The sequence below is a fragment of the Oncorhynchus nerka genome, linkage group LG17 (genome assembly GCF_034236695.1).
Source record: "Oncorhynchus nerka isolate Pitt River linkage group LG17, Oner_Uvic_2.0, whole genome shotgun sequence".
NCBI classification, from domain to species: Eukaryota; Metazoa; Chordata; class Actinopteri; order Salmoniformes; family Salmonidae; genus Oncorhynchus; species Oncorhynchus nerka.
This window is the reverse complement of record NC_088412.1, coordinates 4,227,424-4,249,212: the sequence shown is the minus strand read 5'-3', so window position 1 is coordinate 4,249,212 and position 21,789 is coordinate 4,227,424. Positions and strand designations below refer to the sequence as shown.

General features: G+C 44.8%; 1 protein-coding gene across 3 annotated transcripts in view; it reads left to right on the top strand.

The window, feature by feature from the left end:
* Positions 1-21,789, top strand: part of zwilch (zwilch kinetochore protein) — a 72,814-nt gene that overhangs the window by 2,156 nt on the left and 48,869 nt on the right. For all 3 annotated transcript variants that reach the window (XM_065002846.1, XM_065002845.1, XM_065002847.1), the window contains exons 2-9: positions 4,395-4,524; positions 4,692-4,825; positions 7,619-7,869; positions 7,985-8,064; positions 11,775-11,930; positions 14,523-14,594; positions 15,056-15,149; positions 16,664-16,710. In XM_065002846.1, coding sequence (XP_064858918.1) covers positions 4,395-4,524; positions 4,692-4,825; positions 7,619-7,869; positions 7,985-8,064; positions 11,775-11,930; positions 14,523-14,594; positions 15,056-15,149; positions 16,664-16,710 — 964 coding nt within the window. The remainder of the gene's footprint in view (positions 1-4,394; positions 4,525-4,691; positions 4,826-7,618; positions 7,870-7,984; positions 8,065-11,774; positions 11,931-14,522; positions 14,595-15,055; positions 15,150-16,663; positions 16,711-21,789) is intronic.

Here is a 21,789-nt window from a genome sequence, read left to right as displayed (position 1 = left end):
CTGGATGGCAGGAAGCTTGACCCCAGTGATGTACTGGGCCGTACGTACTACCCTCTGTAGCGCCTTACGGGTCAGATGCCGAGCAGTTGCCGTACCAGGCGGTGATGCAACTGGTCAGGATGCTCTCGATGGTGCAGCTGTAGAACCTTCTGGGGATATGGGAACCCATGCCAAATCTTTTCAGTCTCCTGGGGGGGGAATAGGTTTTTGTCGTGACTGGAGGTCGACCGATTAATCAGAATGGTAATCTTGCAACCTTACAGTTAACTAGTCCAACACAATAACGACCTGCCTCTCTCTCGTTGCACTCCACAAGGAGACTGCCTGTTATGCAAACGCAGTAAGTTGCTAGCTTGCATTAAACTTATCTTATAAAAAACAATCAATCATAATCACTAGTTAACTACATCTGGTTGATGATATTAGAGCGTTGGACTAGCAACCGGAAGGTTGCAAGTTCAAACCCCCGAGCTGACAGGGTACAAATCTGTCTTTCTGTCCCTGAACAGGCAGTTAACCCACTGTTCCTAGGCCGTCATTGAAAATAAGAATTTGTTCTTAACCTCTTCAGTCGACCCTCTACTTTTTTGAACGTTCTTAACTGACTTGCCTAGTTAAATAAAGGTAAAATAAATAAATAAAATATTACTAGATATTATCTAGCATGTCCTGCGTTGCATATAATCTGACTGAGCATACAAGTATCTGACTGAGCGGTAATAGGCAGAAGCAGGTGCGTAAACATTAATTCAAACAGCACTTCAGTGCGTTTTGCCAGCAGCTCTTCGTTGTGCGTCAAGCATTGCACTGTTTATGACTTCAAGCCTATCAACTCCCGAGATGAGGCTGGTGTAACCGATGTGAAATGGCTAGCTAGTTAGCACGCGCTAATAGCGTTTCAAACGTCACTCACTCTGAGCCTGTGGTTGTTTCCCTTGCTCTCCATGGGTAACGCTGCTTTGATGGTGGCTGTTGTCAATGTGTTCCTGTTTTGAGCCCAGGGAGGAGCGAGGAGAGGGACGGAAGCTATACTGTTACACTGGCAATACTAAAGTGCCTATAAGAACATCCAATAGTCAAAGGTTAATGAAATACAAATGGTATAGAGGGAAATAGTCCTATAATTCCTATAATAACTACAAACTAAAACTTCTTAACTGGGAATATTGAAGACTCATGTTAAAAGGAACCACCAGCTTTCATATGTTCTCATGTTCTGAGCAAGGAACTTAAACGTTAGCTTTTTTACATGGCACATATTGCACTTTCTTTCTTCTTCTCCAACACTTATTATTTAAACCAAATTGAACATGTTTCATTATTTACTTGAGGCTACATTGATTTTATTGATATATTATATTAAGTTAAAATAAGTGTTCATTCAGTATTGTTGTAATTGTCATTATTACAAATAAATAAATAAAAATTGTCCGATTAATCGGTATCGGCCTTTTTTGGGCCTCCAATAATCAGTATTGGCGTTGAAAAATAATAATCGGTCGACCTCTAGTTGTGACCTCTTCACGACTGTCTTGGTATGTTTGGACCATGTTAGTTCGTTGGTGATGTGGACACCAAGGAACTTGAAACTCTCGACCCGCTCCACTACAGCCCCGTCAATGTTAATGTGGGCCTGTTCGGCCCGACTTTCCCTGTAGTCCACAATCGGCTCCTTTGTCTTGCTCACATTGAGAGAGAGGTTTTTGTCCTGCCAGTTCTCTGACCACCTCCCTATAGGCCCTCTCATTGTCTGTGGACGGCCCGTCAGGAAGTCCAGGATTCAGTTGCAGAGGGAGGTGTTTAGTCCCCGAGTCCTTGGCTTATTGATGAGCTTTGAGGGCACTATGGTGTTAAATGCTGAGCTGTAGTCAATGAACAGCATTCTCACATAGGTGTTCCTTTTGTCCAGGTGGGAAAGGGCAGTGTGGAGTGCAATAGAGATTGCATTATCGGTGGATCTGTTTGGGCGGTACGCGAATTGGAGTGGGTTTCTGAGATAATAGTGTTGATGTGAGCCATTACCAGCCTTTCAAAGCACTTCATGGCTACCGTCGTGAGTGCCACGGGGCGGTAATCATTTAGGGAGGTTACCTTCGCTTCCTTGGGCACAGGCACTATGGTGGACTTCTTGAAACATGTAGGTATTACAGACTCGGTCAGGATGAGGTTGAAAATGTCAGTGAAGACACTTGACAGTTGGTCCGCGCATGCTCTGAGTACACGTCCTGGTAATCCGTCTGGCCCAGCGGCTTTGTGAATGTTGACCTGTTTAAAGGTTTTGTTCACATCGGCTACCGAGAGCTTTATCACACAGTCATCCAGAACGGCTGGTGCTCTCGTGTATGCTTCAGTGTTTCTTGCCTCGAAGCGAGCATAAAATGTATTTAGCTCGTCTGGTAGGCTCGCGTCACTGGGCAGCTCGCGTCTGGGTTTCCCTTTTGTAGTCCATAATAGTTTTCAAGCCCTGCCACATCCGACGAGTGTCAGAGCCGGTGTAGTAGGATTCAATCAAAATCCTGTATTGACGCTTTGCTTGTTTGATGGTTTGTCTGAGGGCATAGCTGGATTTCTTGTTAGTCTGGATTAGTCTCCCGCTCCTTGAAAGCGGCAGCTCTAGCCTTTAGCTCAGTGCGGCTGTTGCCTGTAATCCATGGGTTCGAGTAAGCTAATTCTCTCTGTTTATTCAGAAAGCTACCATGAGTAGCCTGTCTGGACTCCATCTCTTTAATAAGATAGAGGAAGGATAAATAATATAACTGAAACGAGCAAAACAAATTATAAAAAAGTAAGCGAGTCATGATGATCAGCGTGTTGTGCGAGGAATGACGACAGGTGCCAGTTTTGCGATCCTTTCTTCTCATAAATTGGATGCAGCTGAAGCAAAATTAATTTAGATTGAATCTTGTAAGCTAATTTTCTCCATATTTATCTCTCTCGTTACGAACTCCTCTCTTTGAACCACATGATCTTGCATTGACACTGCCTTTTCACATGGGATTTGCCACATCGGGTCGTAACGGTATTGTTTGTTGTCCTTCCTTAAAATGTGAATTCTAAATTTGCGTACACCCCATGTTCCATAACATTGTCATGGAAAATCTGAATGTTGTTTCCAATGACCAATCAGTAATTGAACGTTGAGTGTAATGTGCACTAAAGGGGTTGGTACCCAGGGCAGTCAAGCCAGGTATGTACTTCCAAAAAAATAGAACAAATTAAAAAAAGTTTTGTCTGAAAATAATCTATATTGTTTTGGACCAAGTGTTCATGCGTTTCTTGTACATTTTTATTCATACCTTTTTTTGGAAGTATGAACAAGGAGTGAAGATCGGCTAGTAAATAGGGATTGAAACAATTTTGGCACGCTGATGTTGGCTTCGTTCTGTAGTTATTATCTGAACCATTCTGACATCGGACCGGCGTCCTACATCCTCAGAACAGGAGGTTACATTGTCGTCAAGGCTTTATATAGGAAGGGATAGGAGGGCATTTTTGACAAGTTTTATAGCCCATGTGCCTTCACCGGGGCGGGCCATTGATTGAGCAAAGCCCTAACTTATGAAAACCCAAATCTCACATTTTAGAAGCTAAAATCACATTTCATCCCATCACGAATCATTTCATATTCAAACATTTAAATGCGTGCTAACCAAGGTTGCCAGGTGCACGGTGTTTCCTCCGACACATTGGTGCGGCTGGCTTCCGGGTTGGATGCACGCTGTGTTAATTAAGAAGCAGTGCGGCTTGGTTGGGTTGTGTATCGGAGGATGCATGACTTTCCACCTTCGTCTCTCCCGAGCCCGTACGGGAGTTGTAGCGATGAGACAAGATAGTTGCTACTAAAACAATTGGATACCACGAAATTGGGGAGAAAAAGGGGTAAAATTAAAACATTTAAATTGAACAACAATTCCATGTGAATCCGATAACTCTGATGTGTAGACTTTCCACTGTAGAGTTTATGTCATCTTCTCATTGATGAGAATGTCCCAGATGACAACCGAACTGACATCATATTCATTAAGTACCACCGCATATGTTCAATTGGTCGTATTACCAGAATATAGTTCATTTCCCTCCACCTTCTGATGTTCCCAGATTCTCTGTTAACCAAGGGTTTTGCAAATGTAACATCAGTAGGGTAGAGAGAGGAAAAAGGGGGGAAGAGGTATTTATCAGGCCAACGTCATGACAGCACTAAATGACGATAGTTGCTCAGCGAAACTCTATATTTGGTTAGTATTGGTCACTAATGTATTTTGTCTAATGGGACAATTACTGGTAGCTAACTGGGCTAGAGAGGCTACTTGTTATGTTCATAATCTCCTCCTCTGCCCAGATACTGGTTCAGCCAATCAGCAATGTTTATTTATTTTGTGCATTTATGATTTTAGGTCTCTTCAAGAAGACTGCAAAGACTCCTGTATATATGAGGAAGACATCCAGATACTGAGAGTGAATGGAGGGAAACATCTCCACAACATCTACACTGGTGACAGACCAGTCTTCATCTGTGAGAAAACGGTAAGTTCTGCTCCATTGAAGAGATTTACAATCAATCCACTCGATTTATTGTTGACTATCTTTGCATTATTCGTTTTGTATTATTGTACTGTATTTCCATTAGACAATCAATTCACCCAATCGTTCTAATATTGATCCGCTATTTTACTGTGTCGTCGTGTGACAAGGCCCCACAGATCGACCCTGAAGATGACAAAATGGATGAGACGCACTCTGACGATGAGACGCACTCTGACGATGAGACAAATCATGAAGTCAAGATAGAGTTGGGGCCACAGCCTCTCACCATCATGAAAGCAAGGTCTCCTCCTCCTTCTTCTCCATCTTGTTGTTGTTCTCCTCCATCTTGTTGTTGTTCTCCTCTATCTTGTTGTTCTTCTTCTCCATCTTCTCCTCCTCCATCTTGTTGTTGTTCTCCTCCATCTTGTTGTTGTTCTCCTCCATCTTCTCCTCCTCCATCTTGTTGTTCTCCTCCTCCATCTTGTTGTTCTTCTTCTCCATCTTCTCCTCCTCCATCTTCTCCTCCTCCATCTTGTTGTTGTTCTCCTCCTCCATCTTGTTGTTGTTCTCCTCTTCCATCTTCTCCTCCATCTTGTTGTTGTTCTCCTCCTCCATCTTGTTGTTCTTCTTCTCCATCTTCTCCTCCTCCATTTTCTCCTCCTCCATCTTGTTGTTGTTCTCCTCCTCCATCTTGTTGTTGTTCTCCTCCTCCATCTTGTTGTTCTTCTTCTCCATCTTCTCCTCCTCCATCTTGTTGTTGTTCTCCTCCTCCATCTTGTTGTTCTTCTTCTCCATCTTCTCCTCCTCCATCTTCTCCTCCTCCATCTTGTTGTTGTTCTCCTCCATCTTGTTGTTGTTCTCCTCCATCTTGTTGTTGTTCTCCTCCATCTTGTTGTTGTTCTCCTCCATCTTGTTGTTGTTCTCCTCCATCTTGTTGTTCTCCTCCTCCTCCATCTTGTTGTTCTCCTCCTCCTCCATCTTGTTGTTCTCCTCCTCCTCCATCTTGTTGTTGTTCTCCTCCATCTTGTTGTTCTTCTCCTCCTCCATCTTCTCCTCCATCTTGTTGTTGTTCTCCTCCATCTTGTTGTTGTTCTCCTCCTCCATCTTGTTGTTGTTCTCCTCCTCCATCTTGTTGTTGTTCTCCTCCATCTTGTTTTTCTCCTCCTCATCTTCTCCTTCTCCATCTTCTCCTCCTCCATCTTGTTGTTGTTCTCCTCCATCTTGTTGTTGTTCTCCTCCATCTTGTTGTTCTCCTCCTCCATCTTGTTGTTGTTCTCCTCCATCTTGTTGTTGTTCTCCTCCTCATCTTCTCCTCCATCTTGTTGTTCTCCTCCTCATCTTCTCCTCCATCTTGTTGTTCTCCTCCATCTTCTTGTTGTTCTCCTCCATCTTGTTGTTGTTCTCCTCCTCCATCTTGTTGTTGTTCTCCTCCATCTTGTTTTTCTCCTCCTCATCTTCTCCTCCTCCATCTTGTTGTTCTTCTTCTCCATCTTCTCCTCCTCCATCTTGTTGTTGTCCTCCTCCTCCATCTTGTTGTTGTTCTCCTCCTCCATCTTGTTGTTGTTCTCCTCCTCCATCTTGTTGTTGTTCTCCTCCTCCATCTTGTTGTTGTTCTCCTCCTCCATCTTGTTGTTGTTCTCCTCCTCCATCTTGTTGTTGTTCTCCTCCTCCATCTTGTTGTTGTTTTCCTCCTCCATCTTGTTGTTCTCCTCCTCCATCTTGTTGTTGTTCTCCTCCTCCATCTTGTTGTTCTCCTCCTCCATCTTGTTGTTGTTCTCCTCCTCCATCTTGTTGTTCTCCTCCTCCATCTTGTTGTTGTTTTCCTCCTCCATCTTGTTGTTCTCCTCCTCCATCTTGTTGTTGTTCTCCTCCTCCATCTTGTTGTTGTTCTCCTCCTCCATCTTGTTGTTGTTCTCCTCCTCCATCTTGTTGTTGTTCTCCTCCTCCATCTTGTTGTTGTTCTCCTCCTCCATCTTGTTGTTGTTTTCCTCCTCCATCTTGTTGTTCTCCTCCTCCATCTTGTTGTTCTCCTCCTCCATCTTGTTGTTCTCCTCCTCCATCTTGTTGTTGTTCTCCTCCTCCATCTTGTTGTTGTTCTCCTCCTCCATCTTGTTGTTGTTCTCCTCCTCCATCTTGTTGTTGTTCTCCTCCTCCATCTTGTTGTTGTTCTCCTCCTCCATCTTGTTGTTGTTCTCCTCCTCCATCTTGTTGTTGTTCTCCTCCTCCATCTTGTTGTTGTTCTCCTCCTCCATCTTGTTGTTGTTCTCCTCCTCCATCTTGTTGTTGTTCTCCTCCTCCATCTTGTTGTTGTTTTCCTCCTCCATCTTGTTGTTGTTTTCCTCCTCCATCTTGTTGTTGTTTTCCTCCTCCATCTTGTTGTTGTTTTCCTCCTCCATCTTGTTGTTGTTCTCCTCCTCCATCTTGTTGTTGTTCTCCTCCTCCATCTTGTTGTTGTTCTCCGCCTCCATCTTGTTGTTTTCCTCCGCCTCCATCTTGTTGTTCTTCTTCTCCATCTTCTCCTCCTCCATCTTCTCCTCCTCCATCTTGTTGTTGTTCTCCTCCATCTTCTCCTCCTCCATCTTGTTGTTGTTCTCCTCCATCTTGTTGTTGTTCTCCTCCATCTTGTTGTTGTTCTCCTCCATCTTGTTGTTGTTCTCCTCCATCTTGTTGTTGTTCTCCTCCATCTTGTTGTTGTTCTCCTCCATCTTGTTGTTGTTCTCCTCCATCTTGTTGTTGTTCTCCTCCATCTTGTTGTTGTTCTCCTCCATCTTGTTGTTGTTCTCCTCCATCTTGTTGTTGTTCTCCTCCATCTTGTTGTTGTTCTCCTCCATCTTGTTGTTGTTCTCCTCCATCTTGTTGTTGTTCTCCTCCATCTTGTTGTTGTTCTCCTCCTCCTCCATCTTGTTGTTGTTCTCCTCCTCCTCCATCTTGTTGTTGTTCTCCTCCTCCTCCATCTTGTTGTTCTCCTCCTCCATCTTGTTGTTGTTGTTGTTCTTACAATTGTATTAATATGGCATATGAAACCATGGTAAAAGCACCCTGTCTGTTTGTCGCTATATCTGTTCAGATGTTGAGCTGTTTTCTCTGCTTACAGGCAGCTGTTGTCTTGGTACACAATGTCTCAGAACAGCATTGTATCTCCAGCGGTGTCCCCAGCCGACCTGCTCCCTCCAGCGGTCTCCCCAGCCGACCTGCTCCCTCCAGCGGTCTCCCCAGCCCCCCTGCTTCCTCTCTGGGTACGTTGTGACATGGCCGACCCTGCTGGTACCACCTGGCTAGGAGCAGAGACCGCCTGCACCGGCAACAAAGTCTCTGGGGTCAAGCTATACTCCGTCACATGTGCAGGTAAGGGCCAGAGTGTAGAGACGCGTATTTAATTTAAGAGCTCATGTCATAAACATTGAAATTCATGGTTTCAATAGATGAGGGATCTTTCATGTTGTTTATCGTACATGTTCAGGTTCAACTGTGGACAAGGGCGCATTCATCACTTTAGATGAGCTGAAACAGGAACACAAGAGAAGACATCATCCGTCCATGGTAAAGCCTAGCTCCTAGTCCCTCCTGTTTCTCTGATATTTCACTGGCTGAGACTCAGTGTTGAGCTAGGTATACTGCCCGACTGGCTGAGACTCAGTGTTGAGCTAGGTATCCTGCCGACTGGCTGAGACTGTGTTGAGCTAGGTATCCTGCTGACTGGCTGAGACTCAGTGTTGAGCTAGGTATACTGCCGACTGGCTGAGACTCAGTGTTGAGCTAGGTATACTGCCCACTGGCTGAGACTCAGTGTTGAGCTAGGTATACTGCCGAGACTCAGTGTTGAGCTAGGTATACTGCAGACTGGCTGAGACTCAGTGTTGAGCTAGGTATACTGCCCACTGGCTGAGACTCAGTGTTGAGCTAGGTATACTGCAGACTGGCTGAGACTCAGTGTTGAGCTAGGTATACTGCCGACTGGCTAAGACTGTGTTGAGCTAGTTATACTGCCCACTGGCTGAGACTCAGTGTTGAGCTAGGTATACTGCCGACTGGCTGAGACTCAGTGTTGAGCTAGGTATCCTGCCGACTGGCTGAGACTGTGTTGAGCTAGGTATCCTGCTGACTGGCTGAGACTCAGTGTTGAGCTAGGTATACTGCCGACTGGCTGAGACTCAGTGTTGAGCTAGGTATACTGCCCACTGGCTGAGACTCAGTGTTGAGCTAGGTATACTGCCGAGACTCAGTGTTGAGCTAGGTATACTGCAGACTGGCTGAGACTCAGTGTTGAGCTAGGTATACTGCCCACTGGCTGAGACTCAGTGTTGAGCTAGGTATACTGCCGAGACTCAGTGTTGAGCTAGGTATACTGCAGACTGGCTGAGACTCAGTGTTGAGCTAGGTATACTGCCCACTGGCTGAGACTCAGTGTTGAGCTAGGTATACTGCAGACTGGCTGAGACTCAGTGTTGAGCTAGGTATACTGCCGAGACTCAGTGTTGAGCTAGGTATACTGCCCACTGGCTGAGACTCAGTGTTGAGCTAGGTATACTGCCGAGACTCAGTGTTGAGCTAGGTATACTGCCCACTGGCTGAGACTCAGTGTTGAGCTAGGTATACTGCCCACTGACTGAGACTCAGTGTTGAGCTAGGTATACTGCCGACTGGCTAAGACTGTGTTGAGCTAGTTATACTGCCCACTGGCTGAGACTCAGTGTTGAGCTAGGTATACTGCCCACTGGCTGAGACTCAGTGTTGAGCTAGGTATACTGCCGACTGGCTGAGACTCAGTGTTGAGCTAGTTATACTGCAGTCTGGCTGAGACTCAGTGTTGAGCTAGGTATACTGCAGACTGACTGAGACTCAGTGTTGAGCTAGGTATACTGCCGACTGGCCGAGACTCAGTGTTGAGCTAGGTATACTGCCGACTGGCCGAGACTCAGTGTTGAGCTAGGTATACTGCCGACTGGCCGAGACTCAGTGTTGAGCTAGGTATACTGCCGACTGGCCGAGACTCAGTGTTGAGCTAGGTATACTGCCCACTGGCTGAGACTCAGTGTTGAGCTAGGTATACTGCCGAGACTCCGTGTTGAGCTAGGTATACTGCAGACTGGCTGAGACTCAGTGTTGAGCTAGGTATACTGCCGAGACTCCGTGTTGAGCTAGGTATACTGCAGACTGGCTGAGACTCAGTGTTGAGCTAGGTATACTGCCCACTGGCTGAGACTCAGTGTTGAGCTAGGTATACTGCCGAGACTCAGTGTTGAGCTAGGTATACTGCAGACTGGCTGAGACTCAGTGTTGAGCTAGGTATACTGCCCACTGGCTGAGACTCAGTGTTGAGCTAGGTATACTGCAGACTGGCTGAGACTCAGTGTTGAGCTAGGTATACTGCCGACTGGCTAAGACTGTGTTGAGCTAGTTATACTGCCCACTGGCTGAGACTCAGTGTTGAGCTAGGTATACTGCCGACTGGCTGAGACTCAGTGTTGAGCTAGGTATCCTGCCGACTGGCTGAGACTGTGTTGAGCTAGGTATCCTGCTGACTGGCTGAGACTCAGTGTTGAGCTAGGTATACTGCCGACTGGCTGAGACTCAGTGTTGAGCTAGGTATACTGCCCACTGGCTGAGACTCAGTGTTGAGCTAGGTATACTGCCGAGACTCAGTGTTGAGCTAGGTATACTGCAGACTGGCTGAGACTCAGTGTTGAGCTAGGTATACTGCCCACTGGCTGAGACTCAGTGTTGAGCTAGGTATACTGCCGAGACTCAGTGTTGAGCTAGGTATACTGCAGACTGGCTGAGACTCAGTGTTGAGCTAGGTATACTGCCCACTGGCTGAGACTCAGTGTTGAGCTAGGTATACTGCAGACTGGCTGAGACTCAGTGTTGAGCTAGGTATACTGCCGAGACTCAGTGTTGAGCTAGGTATACTGCCCACTGGCTGAGACTCAGTGTTGAGCTAGGTATACTGCCGAGACTCAGTGTTGAGCTAGGTATACTGCCCACTGGCTGAGACTCAGTGTTGAGCTAGGTATACTGCCCACTGACTGAGACTCAGTGTTGAGCTAGGTATACTGCCGACTGGCTAAGACTGTGTTGAGCTAGTTATACTGCCCACTGGCTGAGACTCAGTGTTGAGCTAGGTATACTGCCCACTGGCTGAGACTCAGTGTTGAGCTAGGTATACTGCCGACTGGCTGAGACTCAGTGTTGAGCTAGTTATACTGCAGTCTGGCTGAGACTCAGTGTTGAGCTAGGTATACTGCAGACTGACTGAGACTCAGTGTTGAGCTAGGTATACTGCCGACTGGCCGAGACTCAGTGTTGAGCTAGGTATACTGCCGACTGGCCGAGACTCAGTGTTGAGCTAGGTATACTGCCGACTGGCCGAGACTCAGTGTTGAGCTAGGTATACTGCCGACTGGCCGAGACTCAGTGTTGAGCTAGGTATACTGCCCACTGGCTGAGACTCAGTGTTGAGCTAGGTATACTGCCGAGACTCAGTGTTGAGCTAGGTATACTGCAGACTGGCTGAGACTCAGTGTTGAGCTAGGTATACTGCCGAGACTCAGTGTTGAGCTAGGTATACTGCAGACTGGCTGAGACTCAGTGTTGAGCTAGGTATACTGCCCACTGGCTGAGACTCAGTGTTGAGCTAGGTATACTGCAGACTGGCTGAGACTCAGTGTTGAGCTAGGTATACTGCCGAGACTCAGTGTTGAGCTAGGTATACTGCAGACTGGCTGAGACTCAGTGTTGAGCTAGGTATACTGCAGACTGGCTGAGACTCAGTGTTGAGCTAGGTATACTGCAGACTGGCCGAGACTCAGTGTTGAGCTAGGTATACTGCAGTCTGGCTGAGACTCAGTGTTGAGCTAGGTATACTGCAGACTGACTGAGACTCAGTGTTGAGCTAGGTATACTGCCCACTGGCTAAGACTCAGTGTTGAGCTAGGTATACTGCAGACTGGCTGAGACTCAGTGTTGAGCTAGGTATACTGCCGAGACTCAGTGTTGAGCTAGGTATACTGCCGAGACTCAGTGTTGAGCTAGGTATACTGCCCACTGGCCGAGACTCAGTGTTGAGCTAGGTATACTGCAGACTGACTGAGACTCAGTGTTGAGCTAGGTATACTGCTGCGTTTACTGCTTTTCTGATGTTGTCCTCCATTCATATATGTATTTAATTATGTGAAACAGACCTACTCAACACCCAGACTGTCTATGTGGTCTGTATCACTTCCTTGATTCCCTGTCCTTCTTCCTCCCAGATGGTTGCAAGAGGCACAGCCCAGTACAACCTGTTTGGGTCTACTGTGGTGGAGAAAACGACTATCGAATCTCAGAGCAGTGTCACAGTGGACTTCAGATGGAGCCACGTGGAGACGATCCTGGAGACTCCACCTCTCTCCTCCATGGCCACTCTGGTGAGTAGTCAGGTTACACTTGGGCTGCAACCCCAAATCAACCCCTGGCCCCTACACCCTGGGCATTTGTGTAGATCTGACGGGTTGGATAGGTGTAAAGGTGGCAGCATATTGTGTAGTACCAGGGGTTGGAACCAATATTAATTTCTTCTTTTCCACTGTTTTGACCAGAGAAAATAAAGTTCTGAACCGGTTGAAATTGAAATAAAAAAAAGTAACTGTTGAAATTGGGACGAGAGAGGGTGGATGAGGAGGCTTGGGCTTGAAGTGCTTCTTATGACAATAAGGATCTGAATTAGGGACTGTCCCACAGGATGTAGGGACTGTCCCACAGGATGTAGGGACTGTCCCACAGGATGTAGGGACTGTCCCACAGGATGTAGGGACTGTCCCACAGGATGTAGGGACTGTCCCAAAGGATGTAGGGACTGTCCCAAAGGATGTAGGGACTGTCCCACAGGATGTAGGGACTGTCCCACAGGATGTAGGGACTGTCCCACAGGATGTAGGCACTGTCCCACAGGATGTAGGCACTGTCCCACAGGATGTAGGGACTGTCCCACAGGATGTAGGGACTGTCCCACAGATGAGCGGCTTCTATGAAGGAACTTGGAATGTCTTTGAACTTCAGACAGTTGGCTTAACGGTTGAACCAGAGGGTAGCTAGCTAAGCTTGTGTGTGCAGAGCGGCACCAGAATTCAAATGTTTAAACATTTTTAAAACCTTTTTTGTAGTTAATCAATCCAATGTGAAACGTGATCACTATAGTATCCTTAACTAGCATTGGAAAAATGTATTAAGTCTTCTCTATTTAAAAAATCTGAATCACGCTTGTAACATCAGTAGGCTACCCTCCCCCCTCCGAACCGTAGGCTACTGTAGCCCCTCCGAACCGTAGGCTACTGTAGCCCCTCCCCGTAGGCTACTGTAGCCCCTCCCCCCTCCGAACCGTAGGGTACTGTAGCCCCTCCCCCCCTCCGAACCGTAGGGTACTGTAGCCCCTCCCCTTCCGAACCGTAGGCTACTGTAGCCCCTCCCCCCTCCGAACCATCGGCTACTGGCCACAGTGTGTCCATTAAAAGTCAGCCATTTCCAGCTACAATAGTCATTTACAATGAACAATTAACAATGTCTACACTGTATTTCTAATCAATTTGATGTTATTTTAATGGACAAAAAAAAAAGTGCTTTTCATTCAAGAACAAGGACATTTTCTAAGTGACCCCAAACTGTTGAACGGTAGGATATGTCTGGAGTCCAGCTGTTTTCTTCATTTCCTCTTGGTTCTCCATGTTTACCGAGGGGTATGTTTGTATTCGTCTTCCATGTCTTGATGTTCACAGCATTGGTACTATTTTGTCAATAAACTTGTCCAGCCTTTAAAGGTGGTTTCGTGTTGTTATCCAGCTCTTGATGTTATTGCTCGGTGGTCAGCAGGTCAGTGTTGACGTAAAGTGGTACTATAGATTAAGTTTTAGAGACTTTTACTCATTTGGAGCAACGTTCTTCACTCCATCTTCCTTCCTTCCATTTTTTTTTTTTAAATTCTTTTAACTCTGAGGACTTTGTGTTTTAGTGGGATTGGAAAAAAATGCCCAGAATGTTTTTTAACCGGTTCTATGCTTTAAAAATAACTGTTCTCATCCTGAACAGTATGGATCACTTTCATTCTGATTCTGTTCCTCAATTATAATTTTTATTTCTTCCTTGAACCCAGTTCCAACCCCTCCTTACAACTCTCCAACCCTCTCAGATCTAGACTAGTACCCAGGAGGGACTGTTTCTCTCAGATCTAGACTAGTACCCAGGATGGACTGTTTCTCTCAGATCTAGACTAGTACCCAGGATGGACTGTTTCTCTCAGATCTAGACTAGTACCCAGGATGGACTGTTTCTTTCAAATCTAGACTAGTACCCAGGATGGACTGTTTCTCTCAAATCTAGACTAGTACCCAGGATGGACTGTTTCTCTCAGATCTAGACTAGTACCCAGGATGTAGGGACTGTTTCTCTCAGATCTAGACTAGTACCCAGGATGGAGGGACTGTTTCTCTCAGATCTAGACTAGTACCCAGGATGGAGGGACTGTTTTTCTCAGATCTAGACTAGTACCCAGGATGGAGGGACTGTTTCTCTCAGATCTAGACTAGTACCCAGGATGGAGGGACTGTTTTTCTCAGATCTAGACTAGTACCCAGGAGGGACTGTTTCTCTCAGATCTAGACTAGTACCCAGGATGGAGGGACTGTTTCTCTCAGATCTAGACTAGTACCCAGGATGTAGGGACTGTTTCTCTCAGATCTAGACTAGTACCCAGGATGGACTGTTTTTCTCAGATCTAGACTAGTACCCAGGATGGAGGGACTGTTTCTCTCAGATCTAGACTAGTACCCAGGATGGAGGGACTGTTTTTCTCAGATCTAGACTAGTACCCAGGAGGGACTGTTTCTCTCAGATCTAGACTAGTACCCAGGATGGAGGGACTGTTTCTCTCGGATCTAGACTAGTACCCAGGAGGGACTGTTTCTCTCAGATCTAGACTAGTACCCAGGATGGAGGGACTGCTTGATAACTCTTCTCCCCCCTTGCAGAATATCAAGGTGTCCAGTGGCGACATGAGAAGTCCAATGTATCCATTGTACAGGGAGCTGGAGTTTCTACAGGTTTGTACAGGGAGCTGGAGTTTCTACAGGTTTGTACAGGGAGCTGGAGTTTCTACAGGTTTGTACAGGGAGCTGGAGTTTCTACAGGTTTGTACAGGGAGCTGGAGTTTCTACAGGTTTGTACAGGGAGCTGGAGTTTCTACAGGTTTGTACCAAAAAATAATACTTTGAAATGCCTTTTTTTAGGCATCCCACTATTAGCCTGTTTTAAACCTACATTACAATGATGTGGGTTGGGGTCAATTCCCATTTTTTAATTCCAGCCAATTCAGGAAGTAAACTTGACAATCCAATTCAAATGCTTTTCAATGAGGAAATTCAATTAGGAATTACTTTCTGAATTTTTAAATGGAATTGACCCCAACCCTGGTGAGCAACACCGTTCAGCCTGGTTTAACTAGGCTATCACACTATAGACCTAATGTAATGTTTTAAAGCCTGTTGCTGGTTGTGGTTGTCAGATGCTGGCTGATGGTCTGAGGACCGGAGAGACGGAGTGGATGGAACCTGTGGAGACCATGTCTGCTGTGCAGTTGACAAGGGAGTACCTGGATGGTGACATTTCAGACATTTTGTCATTTAACCTCTTCAGTCGACCCTCTACTTTTTTGAACATTCTGTTAAAAATTGCGCAACATTTCAGCGCCCTGCTACTCATGCCAGGAATATAGTATATGCATTTGCTTAGTCTGTGTGGATAGAAAACACTCAGACGTTTAAAAAACTGGTTAAATCACTGCTGTGGCTTTACCAGAACGGCATTTACATCGAAAAGCACAGGAAAAACTGATCACTGAAAATGGGAAAATATATCCATGCGCTACTTGATCCCATTGATAAAGGTGAACCACAATTAATTGACTGAGGTTGCAGTACCTACAGCTTCCACACGGTGTCTAGAGTCTTGTCATTTCCCTTCGAGTTTTTTCTTGGTCAAACACATGCAGGACACCGTATCTAATCCGGTCTAGGACCGGATATTTTCGTTGAGTTTCTAGCCGGACATTTTTCCAGACGGACAGCTAATGATCTTTACATCGCCTCCTGATGAATTTTATCGCTTATTAACGTTTACTAATACCTAAAGTTGCATTACAAACGTATTTCGAAGTGTTTTGTGAAAGTTTATCGTCGACTTTTTGAATTTTAAAAAATGACGTTACGTTTTGAAACTATGTTTTTTTCGTTTATCACACAGTCTACATATAACGATATCTAGGCTTTATATGGACCGATTTAATCGAAATAAAGACCCAAATAGTGTTTATGGGACATCTAGGAGTGCCAACAAAGAAGATTGTGAAAGGTAATGAATGTTTTCTATTTTATTGTGCGGTTTGTGTAACGCCGAAATGCTAATTATTTTGTTTACGTCCCCTGTGGGTCTTTTGGGGTGTTGCATGCTATCAGATAATAGCTTCTCATGCTTTCGCCGAAAAGCATTTTAAAAATCTGACTTGTTGCCTGGATTCACAACGAGTGTAGCTTTAATTCGATACGCTGCATGTGTATTTTAATGAACTTTTGAGTTTTAACTAATACTATTAGCATTTAGCGTAGCGCATTTGCATTTCCAGAGCTCTAGTTGGGACGCAAGCGTCCCGAGTAGAAGCAACAGGTTAACCTGGGACCACCTCGTCAGGGTAATAGGAGACACCATATTACATTGTTTAAGGGATATATCAGTGGAGACCACCTCTTCCAGGACAATAGGAGACACCATATTACATTGGTTAAGGGATATATCAGTGGAGACCACCTCTTCCAGGACAATAGGAGACACCATATTACATTGTTTAAGGGATATATCAGTGGAGACCACCTCTTCCAGGACAATAGGAGACACCATATTACATTGGTTAAGGGATGTACCTGGATGGTGACATTTCAGACATTTTGTCATTTAAGCATCTCCAACATTTTTTGAGCAAACAGTTATTAGAAAAATTACTTTTCACAACTATATGAAATGAGTTGCTTTGTAACCACTCTGAAATAAACATGTTTAAAAAATATATATATATTATAATCTTTATTGTCTTTCGCTCACTTCTTCTTCTCCTTTTCAGAACTGCAGAACACTGTAAAGACTCTGCAGGATCAGTCTACCAAAGAGGTATGACTGATATCACTCCCCATCTCTCCATCTCTCCACCTACCCCATCTCTCCACCTACCCCATCTCTCCACCTACCCCATCTCTCCACCTACCCCATCTCTCCACCTACCCCATCTCTCCACCTACCCCATCTCTCCATCTACCCCATCTCTCCATCTACCCCATCTCTCCACCTACCCCATCTCTCCACCTACCCCATCTCTCCACCTACCCCATCTCTCCACCTACCCCATCTCTCCACCTACCCCATCTCTCCTCCTACCCCATCTCTCCACCTACCCCATCTCTCCACCTACCCCATCTCTCCACCTACCCCATCTCTCCACCTACCCCATCTCTCCTCCTACCCCATCTCTCCTCCTACCCCATCTCTCCTCCTACCCCATCTCTCCACCTACCCCATCTCTCCACCTACCCCATCTCTCCACCTACCCCATCTCTCCACCTACCCCATCTCTCCACCTACCCCATCTCTCCACCTACCCCATCTCTCCACCTACCCCATCCATTCATCTTCTCCATCTACCCCATCTCTCCACCTACCCCATCTCTCCACCTACCCCATCTCTCCACCTACCCCATCTCTCCACCTACCCCATCTCTCCACCTACTCCATCTACCCCATCTCTCCACCTACCCCATCTCTCCACCTACCCCATCTCTCCACCTACCCCATCTCTCCATCTACCCCATCTCTCCACCTACCCCATCTCTCCACCTACCCCATCTCTCCACCTACCCCATCCATTCATCTTCTCCACCTACCCCATCTCTCCACCTACCCCATCTCTCCACCTACCCCATCTCTCCACCCCAAAATAAATAAAAAATACACGTCAAATTTCAATTTATAGGATTCTTACAGTACATATCTACAGATGGAGAACCACATACAGTACATATCTACAGATGGAGAACCACATACAGTACATATCTACAGATGGAGAACCACATACAGTACATATCTACAGATGGAGAACTACAGTACATCTCTACAGATGGAGAACCAGTACATATCTACAGATGGAGAACCACATACAGTACTATCTACAGATGGAGAACCACATACAGTACATATCTACAGATGGAGAACCACATACAGTACATATCTACAGATGGAGAACCACATACAGTACATATCTACAGATGGAGAACCACATACAGTACATATCTACAGATGGAGAACCACATACAGTACATATCTACAGATGGAGAACCACATACAGTACATATCTACAGATGGAGAACCATACAGTACATATCTACAGATGGAGAACCACCTACATATCTACAGATGGAGAACACATACAGTACATATCTACAGATGGAGAACCACATACAGTACATATCCAGATGGAGAACCACATACAGTACATATCTACAGATGGAGAACACATACAGTACATATCTACAGATGGAGAACCACATACAGTACATATCTACAGATGGAGAACCACATACAGTACATATCTACAGATGGAGAACCACATACAGTACATATCTACAGATGGAGAACCACATACAGTACATATCTACAGATGGAGAACCACATACAGTACATATCTACAGATGGAGAACCACATACAGTACATATCTACAGATGGAGAACCACATACAGTACATATCTACAGATGGAGGACCACATACAGTACATATCTACAGATGGAGGACCACATACAGTACATATCTACAGATGGAGGACCACATACAGTACATATCTACAGATGGAGGACCACATACAGTACATATCTACAGATGGAGGACCACATACAGTACATATCTATCTACAGTGGAGGACCACATACAGTACATATCTACAGATGGAGGACCACATATCTACAGATGGAGGACCACATACAGTACATATCTACAGATGGAGGACCACATACAGTACATATCTACAGATGGAGGACCACATACAGTACATATCTACAGATGGAGGACCACATACAGTACATATCTACAGATGGAGGACCACATACAGTACATATCTACAGATGGAGGACCACATACAGTGCATATCTACAGATGGAGGACCACATACAGTACATATCTACAGATGGAGACCACCACATATCTACAGATGGAGAACCACATACAGTCATATCATGGAGGACCACATACAGTGCATATCTACAGATGGAGGACCACATACAGTGCATATCTACAGATGGAGGACCACATACAGTGCATATATACAGATGGAGGACCACATACAGTACATATCTACAGATGGAGGACCACATACAGTACATATCTACAGATGGAGGACCACATACAGTACATATCTACAGATGGAGGACCACATACAGTACATATCTACAGATGGAGGACCACATACAGTACATATCTACAGATGGAGGACCACATACAGTACATATCTACAGATGGAGGACCACATACAGTACATATCTACAGATGGAGGACCACATACAGTACATATCTACAGATGGAGGACCACATACAGTACATATCTACAGATGGAGAACCACATACAGTACATATCTACAGATGGAGAACCACATACAGTACATATCTACAGATGGAGAACCACATACAGTACATATCTACAGATGGAGGACCACATACAGTACATATCTACAGATGGAGAACCACATACAGTACATATCTACAGATGGAGAACCACATACAGTACTATCTACAGATGGAGAACCACATACAGTACATATCTACCACATACAGATATCTACAGATGGAGAACCACATACAGTACATATCTACAGATGGAGAACCACATACAGTACATATCTACAGATGGAGAACCACATACAGTACATATCTACAGATGGAGAACCACATACAGTACATATCTACAGATGGAGAACCACATACAGTACATATCTACAGATGGAGAACCACATACAGTACATATCTACAGATGGAGAACCACATACAGTACATATCTACAGATGGAGGACCACATACAGTACATATCTACAGATGGAGGACCACATACAGTACATATCTACAGATGGAGAACCACATACATACATATCTACAGATGGAGAACCACATACAGTACATATCTACAGATGGAGGACCACATACAGTACATATCTACAGATGGAGGACCACATACAGTACATATCTACAGATGGAGGACCACATACAGTACATATCTACAGATGGAGGACCACATACAGTACATATCTACAGATGGAGGACCACATACAGTACATATCTACAGATGGAGGACCACATACAGTACATATCTACAGATGGAGGACCACATACAGTGCATATCTACAGATGGAGATGGATATCTACAGATGGAGAACCACATACAGTGCATATCTACAGATGGAGGACCACATACAGTGCATATCTACAGATGGAGGACCACATACAGTGCATATATACAGATGGAGGACCACATACAGTGCATATATACAGATGGAGGACCACATACAGTGCATATATACAGATGGAGGACCACATACAGTACATATCTACAGATGGAGGACCACATACAGTACATATCTACAGATGGAGGACCACATACAGTACATATCTACAGATGGAGGACCACATACAGTACATATCTACAGATGGAGGACCACATACAGTACATATCTACAGATGGAGGACCACATACAGTACATATCTACAGATGGAGGACCACATACAGTACATATCTACAGATGGAGAACCACATACAGTACATATCTACAGATGGAGAACCACATACAGTACATATCTACAGATGGAGGACCACATACAGTACATATCTACAGATGGAGGACCACATACAGTACATATCTACAGATGGAGGACCACATACAGTACATATCTACAGATGGAGGACCACATACAGTACATATCTACAGATGGAGGACCACATGCAGTACATATCTACAGATGGAGACCACATGCAGTACATATCTACAGATGGAGAACCACATACAGTACATATCTACAGATGGAGAACCACATACAGTACATATCTACAGATGGAGGACCACATACAGTACATATCTACATATGGAGAACCACATACAGTGCATATCTACAGATGGAGAACCACATATATCTACAGATGGAGACCACATACAGTATATCTACAGATGGAGGACCACATACAGTACATATCTACAGATGGAGGACCACATACAGTACATATCTACAGATGGAGGACCACATACAGTACATATCTACAGATGGAGGACCACATGCAGTACATATCTACAGATGGAGACCACATGCAGTACATATCTACAGATGGAGAACCACATACAGTACATATCTACAGATGGAGAACCACATACAGTACATATCTACAGATGGAGAACCACATACAGTACATATCTACAGATGGAGGACCACATACAGTACATATCTACAGATGGAGGACCACATACAGTACATATCTACAGATGGAGGACCACATACAGTACATATCTACAGATGGAGGACCACATACAGTACATATCTACAGATGGAGACCACATACAGTACATATCTACAGATGGAGAACCACATACAGTACATATCTACAGATGGAGAACCACATACAGTACATATCTACAGATGGAGGACCACATACAGTACATATCTACATATGGAGGACCACATACAGTGCATATCTACAGATGGAGAACCACATACAGTGCATATCTACAGATGGAGACCACATACAGTACATATCTACAGATGGAGGACCACATACAGTACATATCTACAGATGGAGGACCACATACAGTACATATCTACAGATGGAGGACCACATACAGTACATATCTACAGATGGAGAACCACATACAGTACATATCTACAGATGGAGAACCACATACAGTACATATCTACAGATGGAGAACCACATACAGTACATATCTACAGATGGAGAACCACATACAGTACATATCTACAGATGGAGGACCACATACAGTACATATCTACAGATGGAGGACCACATACAGTACATATCTACAGATGGAGGACCACATACAGTACATATCTACAGATGGAGAACCACATACAGTACATATCTACAGATGGAGAACCACATACAGTACATATCTACAGATGGAGAACCACATACAGTACATATCTACAGATG